Here is a 21,244-nt window from a genome sequence, read left to right as displayed (position 1 = left end):
TTGGGCTTGTCAAATTCTTATCAGTTTCACTCATGCAAATGTTATACATTGGCCATTTTTCACATGTGCTTTAAAAAACCAACTTAAGCTGACAAAGGAATTCAGATAGCAAATGTTCTTGATTTGGTTAACAATAAAAGATGTGGATAAAAAGAAAGGGTAAAATCATGCCCACTGTGAATCTGAGCATAGAATGTGTAAGAGTAAGGAAACTGAACTTTACCCTTACTGTGGCTGAGTACATATGAGAATATAAATAGAACTTAATTTCATTTTCCTCTTTCATAAGATGTTAGGATTCACTGCTTTTGCATTTATATTTATTTTTACACTGTTTATATAGCACCACAGATGTATGCATCATTTCTAAAAGCTCAAGGGATTTTTACCCTTAAAGAGAACATCAGAGAAATGCTGAGTAAACATATATCATTTTCCTTGAGATACAATTTCAATTCTCATGCTATTGTTACTAAATATTTAGTATCGTAGTCATACTATTTTAACAAATTCTTTATTTTTGTCTAATAAATTGGTTACATTCATTCAAGCAATGACAGAAAGAAGTGATTTTGATAGATTCTACACCTGACATAATCTTTCCACTGTTTAGTTGCAATGTGTGAGTTTTAATGAAGGTCAATGTTTTAAATCAATGGACAGAAAAATCTATGTTTCTGCAATCACTATATATATATATATATATATATATATATATATATATACCATGAATGGATAAAACAGGATATTCCATGACAAAAGCAATGATTCAACAAATCCAGGCCACAAGGGATAAAAGATGGAACCTCCAACACAAGGAGGGAAGCGACACCCTAGAAAAGCAAGAAAGTAATCTTCTTGCAATGAACCACAACGAAGAGGATGACACAAACATAATTCCACCTCTAATAACAAAAATATCTGAAACAACAATCACTCTTGCTTAATAACTCTTAACATCAATGGACTCAATTCCCCAATAAAAAGATATAGACTAACTGGATATGTTAAGAGGACCCAGCATTTTGCTACGTAGAGGAAACACACCTCAGAGACAAAGACAAACACTACAAGAGAGTAAAAGGCTAGAAAACAACTTTCCAAGCAAATAGTCTAAACAAACAAGTTGGAATAGCTATTCTAATATCAAATAAAATCAACTTCCAACCAAAAGTCATCAAAAACGGCAAGGAAGGACACTTCATATTCATCAAAGAAAAACTACACCAGGATGAAAATGAATGCACAACATACCCAAACAGTGCTAAGCAAGTGCTAAGCAGTGCTAAGAGGAAAAATCATAGCTCTGAGTGTCTCCAAAAACAATCAGGAGAGAGCATTCATTAGCAGCTTGACAGCACACCTAAAAGCTCTAGAATGAAAAGAAGCAAACACATCCAAGCTGAATAGAAGGCAGAAAATAATCAAACTCAGGGCTGAAATCAACCAAGTAGAAACAAAAAGGACTATACAAAGAACCAACAAAACCAGGAACTGGTTCTTTGAGAAAATCAACAAGATAGATAAACCCGTAGCCAGACTAACCAGAGGACTCAAAGCATGTATCCAAATGAACATAATAAGAAAGAGAGACATAACAACAGATTCTGAGGAAATTCAAAAAATCAACAGATCCTAACACAAAACCCTATATTCAGCAAAACTGGAAAATCTGAATGAAATGGACAATTTTCTAGACAAATACCAGGTACCAAAGTTAAATCAGGATCACACAAACTACATAAACAACCCCATAACTCTTAAAGAAATAGAAGCAGTTATTAAAAGTCTCCCAACCAAAAAGAGCCCAGGAACAGATGGGTTTAGTTTAGAATTCTAGCAGACCTTCATAGAAGACCTCATTCTTATCACCCTGTACAAAGTTTAAGTCCAAGTGGATGAAGGACTTCCACATCAAACCAGATACAGTAATAAAGAAAAAAATGGGGAAGAATCTTGGCACATGGGCACTGGGGAAAATTTGTTGAACAAAATGCCAATGGGTTATGATCTAAAAGCATAAATTGACAAATGGAAACTCATAAAACTGCATGACTTCCGTAAGACAAAGGACACTGTCACTAGGACAAAATGGCAGTCAACAGATTGGGAAAAGATCTTACCAATCCTACATCTGATAGAGGGTTAATATCCAAAATATACAAAGAACTCAAGAAATTAGACTCCAGAGAGCTAAATAACCATATTAAAAATGGGGTACATAGCTAAACAAAGAATTCTCAGCTGAGGAATATCAAATGGCTGAGAAGCACCTAAGAAATGTTCAACATCATTAGTCAACAGGGAAATGCAAATCAAAACAATCCTGAGATTCCACCTCATACCAGTCAGAATGGCTATGATAAAAAACTCAGGTGACAATAGATGGTGGTGAGGATGTAGAGAAAGAGTAACACTCCTCCATTGTTGTTGAGATTATAAACTGGTACAATCACTCTGGAAATCAGTCTGGAGATTCCTCAAAAAATTGGATATTGTACTACCTCAGGACTCAGCTATACCACTCCTAGGCATATACCCAAAAGATGCCCCAACATACCAAAAAACCACATGCTCCACTATGTTCATAACAGCCTTATTTATAATAGCCAGAAGCTGGAAAGAACCCAGATGTCCTTCAACAGAAAAATGAATACAGAAAATGTGATACATCTACACAATTGAATACTACTCAACTATCAAAAACAATGACTTCATCAAATTCATAGGCAAATGGATGGAACTAGAAAATGTCATACTGAGTGAAAGGTAACCTAGTCACAGGAAAACACACACATAGTATGCACTCATTTGATAAAGTGGATATTAGCCCAAATGCTCAAATTACCCAAGATACAATCCACAGACCACATGAAGCTCAAGGAGAATGATGACCAAAGTGCAGATGCTTTACTCCTTCTTAAAATGGGGAGCAACAAATTCACAGGAATGGATATGGAGTAATGTTTGGAGCAGAGCCTGAAAGAATGGCCATATACATACTTACATACATACATACATACATACATACATACATACATACATACACACACACACTCACACACACACACACATACATACACACACACACACACACACACACACACACACACACACACACGCACACAGCTACCAAAACTAGAGAAGATTGATGAAGCTAAGAAGTGCATGCCAAAAGAAACTGGATATAGATGTCTACTGAGAGACACAGCCCCAGCATTTCAAATACAGAGGAGAATGATAGCAGCAAACCTTTAAACTGAATAAGTACCGCCATTGTAGGAGTTAGAGATAGGATAGAAAGAGCTGAAGGGACTTGCAAGTCCATTAGAAAAGCAATGCCAAACAACCAGACCTCCCAGGTACTAAACCATTACCCAAATACTATACATGGACTGACACATGCCTCCAGGTGCCTGTGTAGCAGAGGATGGCCTTGTTGGGTACCAAACGAAGGAGAAGCCATTGGTCATGCCAAGGCTAGACCCCCAGTGTAAGGGAATGTCAGGGGGCAGGAAGGAGGACTCATTGGAGAGGGGAAAACCCTCAGAGCAGAAGTGGAGGGAGAGGAGAGGGGATAGGGGTCTTATGGACATTAAACTGGGAAAGGGAATAACATTTGAAATGTAAATAAAAAAATATCCAATAAAAAAATTTAAATGTGTTGATATACATTTATTGTGATCAATCAGTATAACTGATATATATATATATATATATATATATATATATTCTCAAGGAATTCATTCATAATAAAAAAGCTATGTTATTATACTTAGTAGGATTTCCATATTGTTGAGCACTTAAGAAGTCAAAAGGGACAAGAATACTTGGAAAGTCTTGTTGGTCCAAATTTCAGGGGACTGGCATCTATCTCCCTGTGTCTTTATATGATATCTGTTCTATGCGTATGTGCCTAATATTTCTTTGTAGAATTCCTTATCTTTAAAGACACAAGTTAAAGTGACTTAGGGTCAATTCATGTAGATCAATTTTATATTATTTTTTCTTTAAAGAGGGTCTTGACTATTACTGACAAATGTTAAGCTAACATGGGTTATAATGTTTTAACTCATATTATGAAGATTATTTCAGTTCATATCTTTGTTATATTTGGTGTAATATGTTTTCATATTCAATGACTACATTCATGAATAAAATGAAAGTATCTATTTTGTCATTGAATAAATCAAATCTACAGCAATGAGTTATCAATTCAATTATTATTTAAACATAAATACTTCATTAAACTATGTGTCATAAATAGCAGAGTTAGATATATAAATGAAAGATTATAAGTATTTTAGAATTCACAAAAGTACCACAAATTGTTTGGCATATATTTCTTAAACTTTTTATGTATTCAATATTTGTAGGCAATCTGGACTATGAAATCCTTCATTGGACTATGTATTATATAAGCTGTCCTATAATAAATAAACCAAACATTAATTTATATACCTATAACTTGAAAATGCTCCTTCATCCTGACATTTTTTTTACTTGTAATTCTACAAAGATAAGGAAAGAAGTGGTCACTACATTTACTTAAACAATTTAAATGGATCTTAGGAATAAATACAATTTGAAAAAAAACACTATTATTAAAATAAATCATACCTTCTACAAATACCTCAAGGATTCTTTGTAATAACTCATTGGTTAAAGAATTTGAAGTCATTGATTTAAGTTGGTATAGTTTCTATGGGAGTGGTGTATTTTTTTCAGTGATATGGTTTCTATTATCAACAAATGTGATTCAGAAGAAGTTGACTAGCAATGAAACCATAAAATAAAAAATGATGGCAATAAAATTTTTATTGACATTTCTGAAGAAAAATCTGAAAACTCACTTACAACTGAACAGCTATAATACTATAGAAAAACATTTATTGTTTACTGCTTCCTCATAAATTGAATTTCCACTAAAAAATAACAGTGGATGAAACAATTTTAAAAATATTTGGAACCACAAGTTTCATACCAATAGGTACATTTTTCACGGTATTATTTACTTTTGCAGTGTTTGAATCAAACATTGATTTTTTTTTACCATTATTACAGTTATTTCTCTACAGTCCAGCGTTTACTGCCTTCCTGGTCCTTCCTCCCACACTTCCTCACCCTATTTCTCCTTACCCTGTTTCCAAGAGGATATTACTACACATCCCCTGCCTTCCCCCACACACACAAGGCCTCCCCACTCCCTGGAGCCTTGAGTCTTTCCAGGTTTAGGTGCATCTTCACTCATTAAGGCTAGACAAGGCAGTCCTCTGGTGTACGGAAAAGTCAGTGTCAGGAGCCTGGGACCAGTGCATATATGCTACCTGGTTGGTGGCTGGTGTCTGAGAGATCTTGTAGGTCCCAGTTAGTTGAGACTGCTGGTCTTCCTATGGGGTCAACCTCATCCTCAGCTTCTTTCAGCCTTTGCCTAGTTCAACCACAGGGGTCCTGGACATATGTCCATTAGTTAGGCCTAATTGTCTGTATCTATCTCTGCTGCTTCTAGGACCTCTCAGAGAACAGCCATGCAAGGCTCCTATCTGTAAGCCCACCATAGCTTCAGTAATAGTGTCATGCCTTGGAACTTCCCCTTGAGATGGATCTCAATTTGGGCTGGTCTCTGGATTTCCTTTCCCTCTGTGTCTTCTCCATTTTTTTGTCTCTGTAGTTCTTTTAGACAGGAAAAATTCTGTGTCAGAGTTTTTGACCGTGGAATGGCAACCCCATCACACACTTGATGCCCTATCTTTCTACTGGGGATGACTCAGTAAGTACCCTCTCCCCACTGTAGGGCATTTCATTTAAGGTCTCTTATTGTGGTAATAATTAGAAAGGAATGTTTTCTATCAGTTCCCATGAGCTGGATCTGCTCATTCAGTTACTCTACCATGAGGTCAGGCCACCCTCTCCCAGTTCTCTCCCTTTTACCTGCCCTCTCCATGCAGTCCTCTAGGTGGTACTTAAGCACACTTAGCACAGAAACAAATACATCTCATTCTGTGGGTAATTTCATATTCTCACTCTGCGAGTGCAACAGAACCAGATCCTCAAGCTGTAACTACCTCTCAGCCATTAATTACTTTCACACACTGTCCACTTTAGCCCCATAAATCAAAGTTCCATAAACTTGTTATTTCAACAATTATATTTACATGTTAAATTTTCAATCCATAAAACATTCACAGAATAAATTCACTACCAATTAATAAAGATAGAAACCGCCCACCTAGACAAGATAAAAAAATTGACCTAGACCACCTGGATCGGAATTATCTTCCTCTGTAGTCTCCATCTTGATTACTCTCACTCTTCTTCTTACTCCTCCTTCCTAGACTTTTCACTGCCTACCCTTCCTTCTCATCCAATGATAGGTTGGAACTTTCTGCATAAGGACATCATCCTACAGTCTCTCCCTTTGAGTTCTGAGCATTTTTTTACCTCTCTGGTCTCTGGTACATTCTAGAAGGTACCTCCACCTCTTACCTCCAGAGATTTCCTGTTTGCATTATTTCTGTTGGCCCTCAGATTAGCCCTTTACATTAAACCATATATTTTCAGATCTAAGTGAAACATTTATTTTAGATGTTCTCATTGGAATCTTTGTCTTTTTCTATTCACAGTTAATGGCTACATGGAGTCTTAGTATAATATCTGGGTAGATTATATATTGAGTATTAATTTTGAGGAGTCTCTATTTTATCTATTTTATTTTTACTCACACATACATACATGCAAAAGTGGTTCCATAGCCACTTTATATTGCTTTGAAATTTCTTTTGAATGAAAGTTGGAAGAATGAGTGGATTAATCTGTAAGTATATAAGAGGCACACTACTTACCTCATTATGAGCTGAAACAGGAAAGCTATTCTTTACAGGAGATTCAAAAAATGACATTCCTACCATTTTAAATGAGACCGTGTTAAAATTGTTTGATAATGTGATTGATTCTCTCGTCCTCAGGTACTGGGAGATCGATGGGCAAATATCTGCAAATGGACTGAAGATCGTTGGATTCTTTTACAAGATATTCTTCTAAAATGGCAGCGTTTTACTGAAGAACAGGTGTGTTCTTGTAGGAGGAAATTACTGAAGAGGTGGTAAATTGGAAAAGTAAAAAAGAAAGGATCTATTTTAAATAATTCTTTTTCAAACCCTTTCAGTGCCTTTTTAGTACATGGCTTTCAGAAAAAGAAGATGCAATGAAGACCATTCAAACGAGTGGCTTTAAGGATCAAAATGAAATGGTATCAAGTCTTCAAAATATATCTGTATGTAAATTTTGCTTTTAATAGTTTTTAAAATTCAACAATGCATATAATTATTATTATTTAACTTTACCTATTATGTACTGTCTTAAAACACTTATTAATTGTTTATGTTTAGATTATAGGTTATTCACAGTTGGTATATTGGTGTTTCTCTAAATAAAACATGAAAATCTATAAATAGGCATTTACATTATCTTTAAGCAAAATATTTTATAGGTATACCCAGAATAAAATTTCATTTAAAACTTAAAAATAACACCAGGAAGCAAATGTTTGCTTTCCATACAAATTAAAAAAAAACATATTTTAAGTGATAGACTCAAGATGATCCTCAGAATATTCTATATGAAGAACACAATATATTTATCCTCCCATCTATGGGGTTATACACTAATTTAATAAATAAAAATCAAATAACTTTGGATGGTACACCAAGTTCTCCGTTAGGAGACTCTATTCTAAGGCTAGGTATTTTAATAGTAGAGTGAAGAAGGAGGAAACTGAGTGAAAAGAATTGTAATTTAGAGTCACATATGTTAAGGTGAAAAAGAAATATTATATATTTACTTGTCAATAGATGTGCCAGACACCCCGAAATTGATAACTAATTCATTGAGTACCACAGAGATGGAGCAGTGTAAAATAATAAATGAAAGCAGCATAAATTCAGGCAATATGTACAATCAAGACAGAAGAGAAAGAATTCTTAATAAGTTGATCAAATAATTAAAATTTAAGTGTATAAGGAGAAGCAAGAAAATGTCACTATAAGAGCCAGGAGTGGTCTGTGAGTATACCTCAATTGATGCAGTGATTATCTAGTATCAAGTGTTTTTTTAAAAAAGGTTTTGCTTAATCTTTTTTTACACTGCAGATTTTATTCCCCTCCCAGTCCATCGTCTGACTGTTCCCAATCCAATACCTCCTCCATACACCCCTGTATGCATGAGAATGTCCCCCATCCCACCAGACCTCCCAATTCCCTGGGGCCTCCAGTCGCTTGAGAGTTAGGTGCATCTTCTCTCACTGAGGCCAGCCCAGGCAGTCCTTTGATATATGTGTTGGGGGCCTCATATCAGCTGGTGTATGCTGCCTGATTTGTGGTCCAGCAACTGAGGAAATCTTTGGGTCCAGGTTGTTGAGACCCTTGGTCCCTCTATAGGGTCGCTCCTCCTCAGCTTCTTCCAGCTTTTCCTTAATTCAACCAATAGGGTCCACTGGCTTCTGTCCATTGGTTGGCTGTAAATACTCGCATCCTGATTCTTTTGTCTGCTTGTTTGGGACTCTCAGAGAGACATATGCTAGGCTCCTGTCTGCAAGCACACACAGCATCACTAACAGTGTGGGGCTCAGGCCTACCCATGACTGGGTCCCTTTGAATATCACTGGACCTCCTTTTCCCTCTGACTCCTCCATTCCAAAAGGGTCCTCTATTAAATCCCCAGCACCATAAACTGAGCATGTTGGTACATACCTCTAAGCACTACACTTCGGAGGTAGAGGAAAAGGCATGAGGATTTCAAGCTCATACTTTACTACATAATGTGAGTTCCAAGTCAGCCTTGAGTACATGAGATCTTGTTTTAAAAGGAAATGAAGAAAATAAGTAATATAAAGAGAAGTAGAGTGGTGTACATTGTGTCATTTTTCAAAAAGATAGAAGGGTCAATTGAGGAAAGATTACATCTTTTCTAGATGCAGTCATAAACCTGCCCTGATTCCACAGAAAGCAAATAGATTCCATGTCTTAATGTAGAAGCATAAAGATCAAATGATAACAGAGCATCTGGAAGACATTTCTTTGACAGTCATATCCAGAATGTATCACATTACAGAATATTATAAATGTGTTTTTATGATAATAGAAGTATAATTCTAATATGTAGTGCTAAATATTATCAATATCCTTGATTAGATTTATGAAGTAATACAGTTGTTTTTAGACAATAACAGAGTGACAAAGTGCAAATATCATAAACCTGGTTGTATCCCCAATCTAGTTACATGTTAAAAGTTCTTTTCAATCTACTAGCTAGTTTATTTTAGAAGCAGAAATTGGGGTCTAAGAAAGAATAGACATGACATTAACAGGTATTATATAACACTACTATCAGTGTTAAAATGAGCACTATAACATCTAGACTCAGGTTGAGGCCTGTCACACTATTTCCAAAATCCTCATAGTATTTGACTTTTTAGAAACAAATAGCTGTGATTCAAAATTATAATTTCCTATAATCAGATGCCAGTATGTGACATTTTATGAACAAAAGTCTTTTCTAGACCCAGGGCCATGAAAATTCTGCATTAGTGAAGTCTCAATAATTTTTTCAATGTGATTAAAATTCATATTATGTCACCATAGTTATGAAAAAAGTGAAAATATGTTTTGTATAAGTCTTACCATTTGATAATTTAAGCCAATTAACAAATCCTGACAGCTGGTGTAGAATTTGAGGTAAAATTCCCCTGCTGACTCAGGCAGTGGATAAGAATTTAATGTTCGTTAAAATATGTCACAATCTGAGACCCAAAGCAGGTACCATCTGTTACCAATTCCTACTACATGCCTAGGTATAGATTTCATGTTCTAAAATTCTCTTTTATTTACAATCAATATACTTTCTTTTGAAATAGTATCATTAATAACCAGTATAATTTTGAATACTTGTTATAATTTTATAATTGTTATCTGAGAAGTTTGATATTCATTTCACATATATATATATATATATGTGTGTGTGTGTGTGTGTGTTAATATTTTTCTTATCACAAGATTAAAAACTATAGAGAGGAGAAAATTTGGCCTTTATGAAGTGAATTCTAGAACTTAAAAATTATTGAAATTATTCTAAAATAGTTCCATATTAAGAAGAATTCTGTTGCTGTTTGTCAGGGAAAAACAACACTGGGGAAATATGGAGATGAAAGCGTATGGCATGTAAAGTTGCCAGATAGACCTTGTACTCATTTGTCCTGTCATATCAAATGACAGAAATGCCATGTATATGAAATGTCTGTGGAAAGTACTGTTTTATTTTGATTTGGTTGCTGCCCTGATTACAGCTCCTCTGATGAATCTCATGAATTCATCTTAATAGAATAAATGCTTTCAAAAAAGGTGCTTCTTAGATCAGTGGTTTCAGCATGACTTCAACATTTGTATTTTTGCAAATAAAAAGAAATATATATTCTTAGATTCTTCCTGGGTGTATTGACTTGTATATTTTACAGAGAGGACCTGGGAATCTGTATTTTATTCTCAGGATATTAATATTCTTTGAAGTTGAGCAACTCTATATTCAGCCAACCTACTTCAGTATAGGAACTGGTGATTGAAATGGAGTGGGCTATTTCATATATTTTGATAAATTTTTGCATAAAAAATAGATGCATTATTTTGTATCTTCAGTATAAGAGGAATTATGATGGCATTATTCTCTTGTGTGTACACTCCTGATGGGAGAAGAGGGTGAAGGTTTCCTGGACCTTTTCTAATTGTATATATAGTTTCAAATTCAAATCATCTTCTAAACTTGACTGAGTAGAACTTGTTTACTATTGTCTTACTGAACAGCACATTTTTTTTTACACTTACTACTGACTCAACCTGATTTATTTACTGGGGCTTCCTGTTTGCTTTAAAAACAGGTGGTCCAGGTGCCAGGTTTTTAGGAAAGTGAAATGGTTATCTTCTCTTATTGTCCTAGCCTTTTGTAGGCTTTCCCGAGTTTTCTTTTGTGTCCTGAACATTTTTAAAAAATTACATACACGTGGACATACATAAATGTATTCATGTTCTTATGATGCATATGCCACAGATTACATGTAGGAATAAGGGTCAAACCTTGTGAAGTTTGTTTTTCCTCTTAATTTTGTGGCCTTCTGAGTTTGAATTCAGATTCTCAATTCTTCCTCAACATTTAAATACTCTATGTGTCTTTAACATTCACAGACGTAGCCTAAACTTTTGATTTATAAATATTTGTTTGCTCCTAATACTTAGGAGGAATTAAACCATAGTTGTTTACAATATGTACATTAGATTAAAAACTAAAATGACATCCAAGACTACCACATGGGAAGAAGAGTATAGACCACTTTAAGCTTTAGGAGACTGAAGTCATATAGTGCGTTATAGAACAGGACCAAATAGGGAAGTCCTGAATATAAAATTCAAATGCATCCACACAGAGAAATAGCATAGTACCCTTATACACAAAAATGTGAGTTCAAAGAACACTAGAAGAAGAGAAGTCAATACTTATGACCAAATGCATCTGGTATTACTACAGAGTTATTTTCTCTAATTGCTCATTAGAGTGAGAGAGTCCTTTCAAAAAAGTAATTAAGAGAAGAAAAGGAGGAGGGAAGGGGAATTGGGGAAACAGAGAAATGGAAAGTTAACATGTGATTTAATGAAACAAATTCACCAATTCTATGTATGACTGAGCTATGGCACTTATGTCTTTGATATGAATTTAGTTTATCTATCAATTCATGTTTTAGACTATAGGACCAAATGCACAAAAAGGAATGAAAAGCAAATAATTATCCAAGCAGCCATAATTTTATTGAATGATGCTTACTACAAACACACATTAATGACAGTAACTGTAAGTACTTACATAAGTAAGCAGACTCACCCAAAGCTTAAGGAAATATTTTAAGTAACCCTATGCATAGAAATAGGAGATGCACCTAGTATTGAAGCTAAATATTTGATTGTTTGCTAACATCTTTAAAGGAAAATTTGAAAGTGATATTTAAAGAAGAGTATGTTAGAAATATACATATTTCATATTTAGCTCCAATGGTGAGTACCTTCCATCCCTATACATAAAACTTTTAATTCATCTTTAATCTTTGAGAGACAGAAAATATATCCTGGTTCTGCCTAAATAAATGTAACTAATATTCCTGCATTATTAAAGCAAATAAAATAGTATTTTGCCAACATTACAAATTTGGCTTTCAGTTTCAGGCAGGCAGATTAAAATATGTTTTTACTTGCAATGTGACTCCCTGCAAAATATGGCATGAAGTCCTTATAATTCACCAAGTGAAACACTTTTTAACAAAAAAAAATCCAACAAATTTTAGCAGTTTTTAAAGTATTCTGCACTTCACAGCTATCAATACATTTTTATTAGATACATTTCTTTATTTACATTTCAAATGTTATTCCCTTTCCCGGTTTACTGTCCATAAGCCGCCCCATTCCCTCCCCCAAATGGGTATTCTCCCATCCATCCCTTTTACTGCCCCTCCCCAAATTCCCCTGCACTGGGGGATCAGCCTTGACAGGTCCACGGGCTTCCCCTTCCACTGGTGCCCCAACAAGGCTATTCTCTGCTACCTATGCAGTTTGATCCCTGGGTCAGTCCATGTATAGTCTTTGGGGAGTGGTTATTCCCTGGAAGCTCTGGTTGGTTGGCATTGTTGTTCATATGGGGTCTCAAGCCCCTTCAGCTCTTTCAATCCTTTCTCTAATTCCACGAGGAGGTCCTGTTCTCAGTTCAGTGGTTTGCTGCTAACATTGATATTTGTATTTGACATGCTCTGGAGATGTCTCTCAGGAGAGATCTATATCCAGTCCCTTCCAAATGGGAAAACTTCTTAAACATTCACGTTTTCTACATTTAACAATGATTCTGTCAAATAATACTAATTATTTGGATTTGATCAGAAATCTAAAATCTGTAGTGTCTAAGTGCCTTGAATCCTACCTTGAAACATTTTTAGTACATACATGTTGAATACCTTTGGGTGTGACTGTATCTTTTCATTTGACATTCCTTCAGCTACGTGATTGTGAACCATTAGTCTATGGTAAAGTGATGCATTGCGTTTAGTCTTTCCCCCTTTTAAGAGAGTACATTTAGATTGTAATTTTCTACCTGGAGTTGTGTGCACACTTGGTACTGTATAGCTACACTTCTCAGCTATACAAACAAGCAAACACAATCAGATGTGATTGAGTAATATTATTTTAAAACCTAGACTTACTTCCATGCCTGTCCTTATTTTAACAGGCTTTAAAAATAGATCTAGAAAAGAAAAAGCAAAGCATGGAAAAACTAAGTTCACTCAATCAAGATCTCCTTTCAGCACTGAAAAATAAGTCAGTGACTCAAAAGATGGAAATGTGGATGGAAAACTTTGCACAACGTTGGGATAATTTAACCCAAAAACTTGAAAAGAGTTCAGCACAAGTAAGTGATGTTAATTCTTATATTGTACTTTATGTTAAACATATTTGAGAACTACATTAAGACGAAAATATATACAACTAGTTTAACCCTTTCCCAGTGTTTTGTTGATCTAAAAATATGGTCCCCTTGCTTACCCTGGTATTGGGAAATTGTGAAGAGGCAGATGTATGAGTACCAAATGAATGAACTCATTGTTGTCACTGGTTCTTCAGAAATGGAAAACTGTATGATAGAGTAATTAAAAACATTACTATGGAACTATATCATCACTGTCCATCTTTCTAACATGAATTTGGAGAACCATGAAGTATTAGAGTACCTCAGTTTATACTTGAACAAAATCTGAAATTTAGGATACAATGAATTATCCATTTAAAATTATTAACAGGAGTAAGACTATGTTGTAAGTCTTCAACTTCCTCTCCAAGCTTCTATTTTAGTATAAATGATGTAATTCTTAGAGTTCATCTTGCAAAGTTCTGAGATAAAATCATAGCTGTGGTTATGAAAACATAAAACTTAGATTAGGAAAAGATAACTAAGTCACATTTACAGTGTAATAGAAATCAATGTTGAGATTTTTTACTATTTTACTAATTTTAGGAAAAATTGGTATTTTGAAAAATTGCTATAATGAGTAATTAGATGATACAATGGGTAAGTATTCAAAATACTATGTATAATAGTATTTAACATATTTTTCTCATTGATTTCAATCTTAAAGTTTTTTTGCTAATTGAACAAAATACATGTGTCATTTCACCATGTACATACCACAAATAACAGAATGAATGACCATATTTAATAGACTTTAGGAGGATATTTTTTCTGTTGTAAGTTAGGTACCAGAGAATTTGTCTTCCTGAGATTTGAGAACTGATATGTAGAATTTACAAATATTTATTGAAAGATGAAGCAAAAATATCTTAAGATACTTTATTTAAAATCACAAATGAAAAACATCAATTATTTATAATTTTCAATTAAACTTATATTTCCCTTTCAAACTGAAATTCATATTTATAATATGAGAGCTTTTAAATCAGGAATGCGGTCATCCTGTATGTTATTATTGGTTTCATAAATTTTTATGAGAATAAAATTATTAGATATGGTATTGTCCAAATAGGCATTATTTGACAATACTAGCTTGGAAGATACCCCTTTTTACAAATAGACTTCTGAAAATATAACATCACCAATATTATTTTTTTAGCTTTATCCCATATTAGCAATATACCTAAACAGTTCAGCTATTCATGCCTTTGTTTTTCTTCAAAAACTTTCCCAAATCATGTAATCAGAGTCAGTTTAAATCTTTGTTTTGGGGTTATTACTTTGAAGGAACATACAAAAAGAGGTACACACAAAATGGAGAATTAAATATAGGAACAAATAAATAACAACTTGTATATGAAAGTTAATTGCTTCTTATCTAACCTCAAATTTTGTTTCATCAAAACTGTATAAATATACTAAGAAAAATGCATTTAGATTAACTTTGAGGAGATCTCCTCAAATTTTTAAATTTTGTTCTGTTACAGGAACAGTAAACATATTTTATTAATAATTCACAGTCAATGCAGTACTTTGGAGAAATGCTTTTTTAAGTGATTGCTGTAAAAATGTGTAAAAAATTTTGTAATAGGCAAAACTTATTACTGCTCAGACTAAGCTATAGGATTTTGATGGAGATTATAGAAAATTTGATTGTGCTCACATAAAGAACAACGTGTACCTATGGCTTTAACCACTTTTTGGGTCAAAGCTTTGAGAGATTTTAAACTGAAGAAGCTGTTCCATTGTGAAAGATGAAAATATATAGGGGATGGGATTGGCCCTAATCTTTGAGGTCTATTCTCTTGCATTTGAAAGTTAGCCTTGGTCTTTGGCTTGAAGAATACCTGAACACAAGGTAAGAATATTAAACTTCATGTAAAGACAGTCTAGAACAATATAAATACATTCCTTGAATTGATTTCTGTAGAACTTTAATGGATATGTCTTCAACAAATGCTTTTACAAGTGTGCATGCTGTTAAGCACAGTTTTCTAAACACCACGACCCTAATGAATGTATTATTATCTTGATTTTAATTGTAAATATAATTAATATTTCTGTATAGTTAATAAGTAAAACTAAATGTAATTTAATTGATTTGAAACATTATCATAGTTATTTAATTGAAATCAGTTATACTCTTTGACAGATAAGTGACATGTATGCTTTATAATTAATGTGTATGGTATACTAAAATTTGAATATCTGATGCTTTGATCTAAGAATATATATACCCAGGTAAATGTAAAATTTTTCAGTTTTATTCCACCAGTAAACTAACATTTTTCCTTGAATAGGAAAATTGCAGTAACTAATAAATGTTGATGTCATAATTTGTTTATTTTCTATGCAAAAAGACTACACCCTTCATAAATACTAGCTATAAAATGTTTAATCACTTCCATCTCAGATGGCATATGGTAGAAAGTTAGGTGAATTAGAAAATTAAATGTCATTGCTTTTGAATTTTTGCAGGTGCTGTTAACTAACACAATTGCACAAATTCTATCTTTAATATGATTCCAGAATATATTCTGTGCCTTTGCTTTCTGATATATTTTTGTACTAACAGCAAGTTGAAATGAAGAAAAACTACAAAAACCTGAAGAGACAACTTTATCAAATGAACTCTTTTAATTATTATGTAGTATTTTATTTCAAAGTCAAGAATTCTTTCTTTTATGCTGTCCTTTGAGTATTGGACTCTAATTGTTCTCAGTATCCCAATGTCAGTTCCTATTCAGGAAGGTATTTTTTAACCTTAATATTGGTGACAAAACAGAACAGTCATTAATATTAAAAATAAATTTAGTTATCCAACCACTGGTTGTGTTTACCCTTGTCTCCCCTCAAAGTTGCTCAGTATACATTCATGAGATAATATTTTAGATCCTGATCTTATCACTAATATAAATTTGTATGTTAAGGTACTGAACAAAGAAATCTAGGTTTGTACCATGTCAAATAAACTGTCTTTGACTACTGTATGTTCAGTACTTGTTTTATTTTGCATAGTTATATTTTAAATGTAGCACTAATCTTACTTCACAAATATCATTGTGATTATCACATTGCCTATTACAGTATAAAATCGTGAAAATGGTGATTTAATTTAGTTGTTTCAAACTGTCCTGTACCAGATACATACTAAGTATTGAACTTATTTGTAACATTATACTATATCTACTAAAATCTTATATATTTTTGATTTTGTTAATTTAGTATGGTTTCCAAAGCCAGAATCTTGGTTTTGACATACCAGTTAATGCCATTTTGAACAAATCACTGACATTTCATTTCACACTATCAAATGAAATTCAATAGGTTATACTATTGAGTTTTTAAATCTTAAAATTGACCTTACTAAACAAAATTTTACAGTTACCTTTTGTTGGTTCAGAGTTCAAACAATTCAACTGGAAATGCCATAATGAGATAGTTTGCCTTTTAGGATTTGGTAGTTCAAGTGATAAACTGGAAGTTATTATTTCATATTCTAAGGAAGGAGCTTATCTCCTGGGTGATAAACCTGTATAGTAAGCATAAAAATAGATTAAATGGCTCTCATAATCTCTCTTCTGACAATATTGTCATGATTCTAATGAATAATTATTCATTTAGAATCAATTATTAAAAGCCATGGTAAAACGTGGTATATGACTGTACTGGAGGGTATTGTGGGTGGTGCCATCTCTGGATGGAACATTTAAAAATGCTTTTCTTGTTTATACTGTCATATAATCAGAGAACTTATAGATAGTCTTCTCAGGAAAAATATTTTCTTACAGCAGTTATTTATCTTATGCAAAATAATCTTACTTTGTTAATTAAAAATATCACACTAAAAAGGCTCTTGGAATTCAAATAAAATTACATTTCCCTTTCAGTATAAAAGCAAACTTAAATTGTTCATTTAGTGTTCTTTTGTGCTAGATGCAATTATATTTTAATTTATATTTTATGCAATTTTAAAACTGTTGCCTTTTTTAATCTTGATATAACCTGTCAGTGGAGTATGTAATTAAAATTGCTCATAGCTCAGTGATTGATTCTGAATGAAGGGCTTTGAAAAGATAAAAGATAACTTGCAATTGGTGTATGTAAGACTTCAGTTTCTCTTGATGTGTGTTGGATTTGTTTTTGTTGTGTTGGTTGTATTTTTTGTTTTGCATAACAGCTAATAAAATAGAAGGACTCAACATATAGTTTGTCCAATGGCATGCATTTTAAATACATACAATCGAGCCAATATTTATAGATGGTAGCTTGTTGTAGGATTTTCATTCCTTTTGTGGCCAATTTAGAAGATCAAACAATTATCTTGACTCCTCCCAAATTTCTTTCAAAGCTCAGTGAGGGAAGGATGGTACACTAAATGATTCTCCTATTTCTCAGAAAGTACAGAAAAGTCTATTTAACAAATCTCGGTTGCAGCAAAATACTTTTTCTTGTGTTAATAGCCAAAAGCAGAACTACTGCAGGCTGGCTTTCTTTGGTCTTGTTGGAAATAACTCTTCCAAATAAATTAGTTACAAAGGGCTGTAATTAACATTCCAGAGATAACTTATGGCCATGATGAAGTGAACACTGTGAGGGAGATAAGTGGAGAATTTAAAGGGAAGGAATATGTTATTTTGTACTTCTCTGTCTGATATTGTCTTGCATATGGAGATGATAAGTGTCGTGATGTATATCATATGCTATATTAGGCAGATTTGTGAACTATATCTCCTCAAATATGTCTGATCAGAAGGGGATTACAATTCTAAAACAAAAGACTATAATAATAAAATTCAGAAACTCATGTATTTAAACATATTCAGTGGCTTATACAGAGAGTATTTTAACTTAAACTTTTGAATAACATGAAACACTCAGATACTCATAGATTAATAATTACTTCATATTGGCCTTCTACTGAAGTTGTAAAAGATGCCAGCTTTATTAAATGGAATTTTATTCTGAACTTTAACTGATTATCATTTTAAATGTCTCCTGATCAAAATAATCATTGTAAAATCAAAATTTCATTTTAAAACTTTATTTAATGTAATTAATTCTTTGTAAAAGGTTTTTCTTTGTTCAAGTGTTGTTTTTAATCTGAAACTATTGGAAAACTATTAACACATGGATACAATGCCCCAGATGCTAGAAATTGTACTCAGATGCTTTAGTAAAATATATCTTAATGTTGTGAACATTTTATTTAGTATGTTTTATGATACACTGACAACCTTTTTTGGGAATAGGATGTTTTGGTTTTGTTTTGTTTTCCTTCCTTGCTAAAGAATTTCCAGTTCAGCCCAGAATCACTGTTTACACCATATTTTCATATTACCTAGCCTTATTGTTTCAGTCAACATAACTTAAGTCAAATAAAATAATTTTATTCAGATTTAATATAGCGCTGGTTTGATCTGAAGGTCAATCTACCAACAAGCAAGAACAGGTTCTCATTATTTTCCTTCAATACTCTAAGCACTCTTTACCAAAGTCTTTCGAGCAGTGTCTGACCTCTGTTTCAATATTTCTCACAGATTTCACAGGCTGTCACCACCACTCAGCCATCACTAACACAGACAACTGTAATGGAAACGGTAACTATGGTGACCACAAGGGAACAAATCATGGTAAAACATGCCCAAGAGGAACTTCCACCACCACCTCCTCAAAAGAAGAGGCAGATCACTGTGGATTCTGAAATTAGGAAAAGGTAAGTGCATCAAGATTCAGTTGTAAGCAGAAAAACTCATATTCAGGAGACATGGTTTTTAGTTGAATTATATTTCTCAAAGCTTGAGTATTTTGTAATGTCAATTAAATAGGGAGAAAAATAGTAAGATATTTTAAAATTTGCCCAAGAAATCATTATGTCAATAACTGGAGACTTAATGGAAATACTCTTTTCTGAATTGAAAGAATGTACAAGTAATGAACTGCCATGGCACATTTTGATCCTGAAAATGTCCAGTTTTGTTTTGTTGTCTTGGTTTTTTCCTTATAAAAGGCCTGCCTGCTTGTTCAGGCATTAGTTTTGCATTAAATGACTTTCTTCTAGTAATGGGAAGTGCAATTTCCTGTAGAAGTAAACCTCTAATAGGTGAGATCCATTCTGGGGCTTTATGAGAACATGATGTCTCAATCTGCACATCCTAAATCAGAAGTAATTACAGAACAGATTTCCTGTTCTTTGATATTTATGAAGACTTATCTTGAAGGCTTTAGAATTTTTAAATGATCTTTTTGTGACAATTCTTAAGTAGACATTAGATATGTTAGGTATTACGTAAATTAGTGGAAATACTAAAATCATGGCCAAAATACATAAAGGCAGAACTGACATGAATATCATAAAATGGTACAATTTCCATCCCAGATCCATTATTGAAATTTTAAGATTAAGAAAGAACATTGCAATATGCCTTATGTTACTCAGTAGCATATGCTCAAGAATGTATAGAACACTTAACATTAGAATTTGCATATACCAGAGTATAGAAGTATGAGAAGAATATATACCTAAAAATAGTATGTCAGATATTCTTAGCAAAGCAAAAGAAATATCTAGAAAATTATTTGAATACATTATTTGATACTTTTTTTTCATTCATTAATGACATAATTTGATTTGAAAATTCCAAACTGTTTTGGGCTTCTTTATTTTGAACTTTTCTGTTTTGCTGAGCTAACTGTCTAGTACAGTAGTCTACAAAAAGGACAAGAGCCAGCCTATTGATATTTACTCTGTGAGTTATGAATTAATAATTAGTACTTATATACTTATTAACATTTTATGTGTATGAGAGTAAGTAGTCTGTGGATGGATGATATGTATACATATTCTTCTTGGTAGCATGGACATGTGCATGCCACAGTGCATGTATGTATGGGAGAGGACAATGTGGGTGTCAGTTCTTGAATTCCACTTTTGGAGGCAGGTTTTTGTTATTGTTGTTGCCTTTGTTCACCATCCCATAGAAAACTAAAAAGTGAGCTTCCATAGATTCTCCTGTCTGTGTGTTGAGTCCCACATAAGAGTACTGGTATTGCAGATGTAAACTATTATAACCACTTTTTATGTGTGTGCTGTATAAGTTTGAAATCTAGTCCTATGTTTTCATAGAGACTGAGCCATCTCTACATCCCTGATATTATATTTTAAGGTGTTAAAATAATCATAAGAACAATACTTCACGACTTCTTATTATAAAAATTTCAAATGACAGGATCTTCATTTAAATCACAGTCCCATTTATTCAAACTTTTATCATCTATGATCCTTTCACATGACAACTCAGGTTCTTTAAAAATAATATAGCTATAATTCTATAACCCTTCAAAAAACCTATTTGATACAACAGAAATGAATTTGCTGCTCTTTCGTCTGGTCAGTTGGTTCACAAACTTAATAACATAGTGCATCCATTTTAGGCAGAAATTCCATAGTCTCATCACTACAGTAATAGAACTATTCACTGATGGTGAGGAAAAATTATGTCAAAAATAAATCAGTAAGTCTTTTAATTTGCCTTTTTCTAACAACATTGTCACTAATATACTTAATGTCATGTTAAATATCTATCTATAGAAGAAACTTAGTAGGCTCATCACTTTTGAGTTTATTCTTCACAATGATTGTAATGTCTTCAGAAACAGCCTTATACAAACAGAAGCAAAGTGAGTTGATCCGTTCCAG

At 33.2% G+C, this 21,244-nt stretch overlaps 1 protein-coding gene across 1 annotated transcript in view; it reads left to right on the top strand.

Annotated features, from left to right (window-relative positions):
- The window catches only part of LOC116887853 (dystrophin-like), a 569,231-nt gene that overhangs the window by 516,405 nt on the left and 31,582 nt on the right, over positions 1 to 21,244 (top strand). The window contains 4 exon segments of the mRNA XM_032889357.1: positions 6,966 to 7,067; positions 7,166 to 7,273; positions 13,309 to 13,488; positions 19,086 to 19,261. Coding sequence (XP_032745248.1) covers positions 6,966 to 7,067; positions 7,166 to 7,273; positions 13,309 to 13,488; positions 19,086 to 19,261 — 566 coding nt within the window.

The sequence above is a fragment of the Rattus rattus genome, chromosome X (assembly GCF_011064425.1).
Source record: "Rattus rattus isolate New Zealand chromosome X, Rrattus_CSIRO_v1, whole genome shotgun sequence".
In the NCBI taxonomy this organism is placed as follows: Eukaryota; Metazoa; Chordata; class Mammalia; order Rodentia; family Muridae; genus Rattus; species Rattus rattus.
This window is presented reverse-complemented; position numbering and strand designations above follow the sequence as displayed.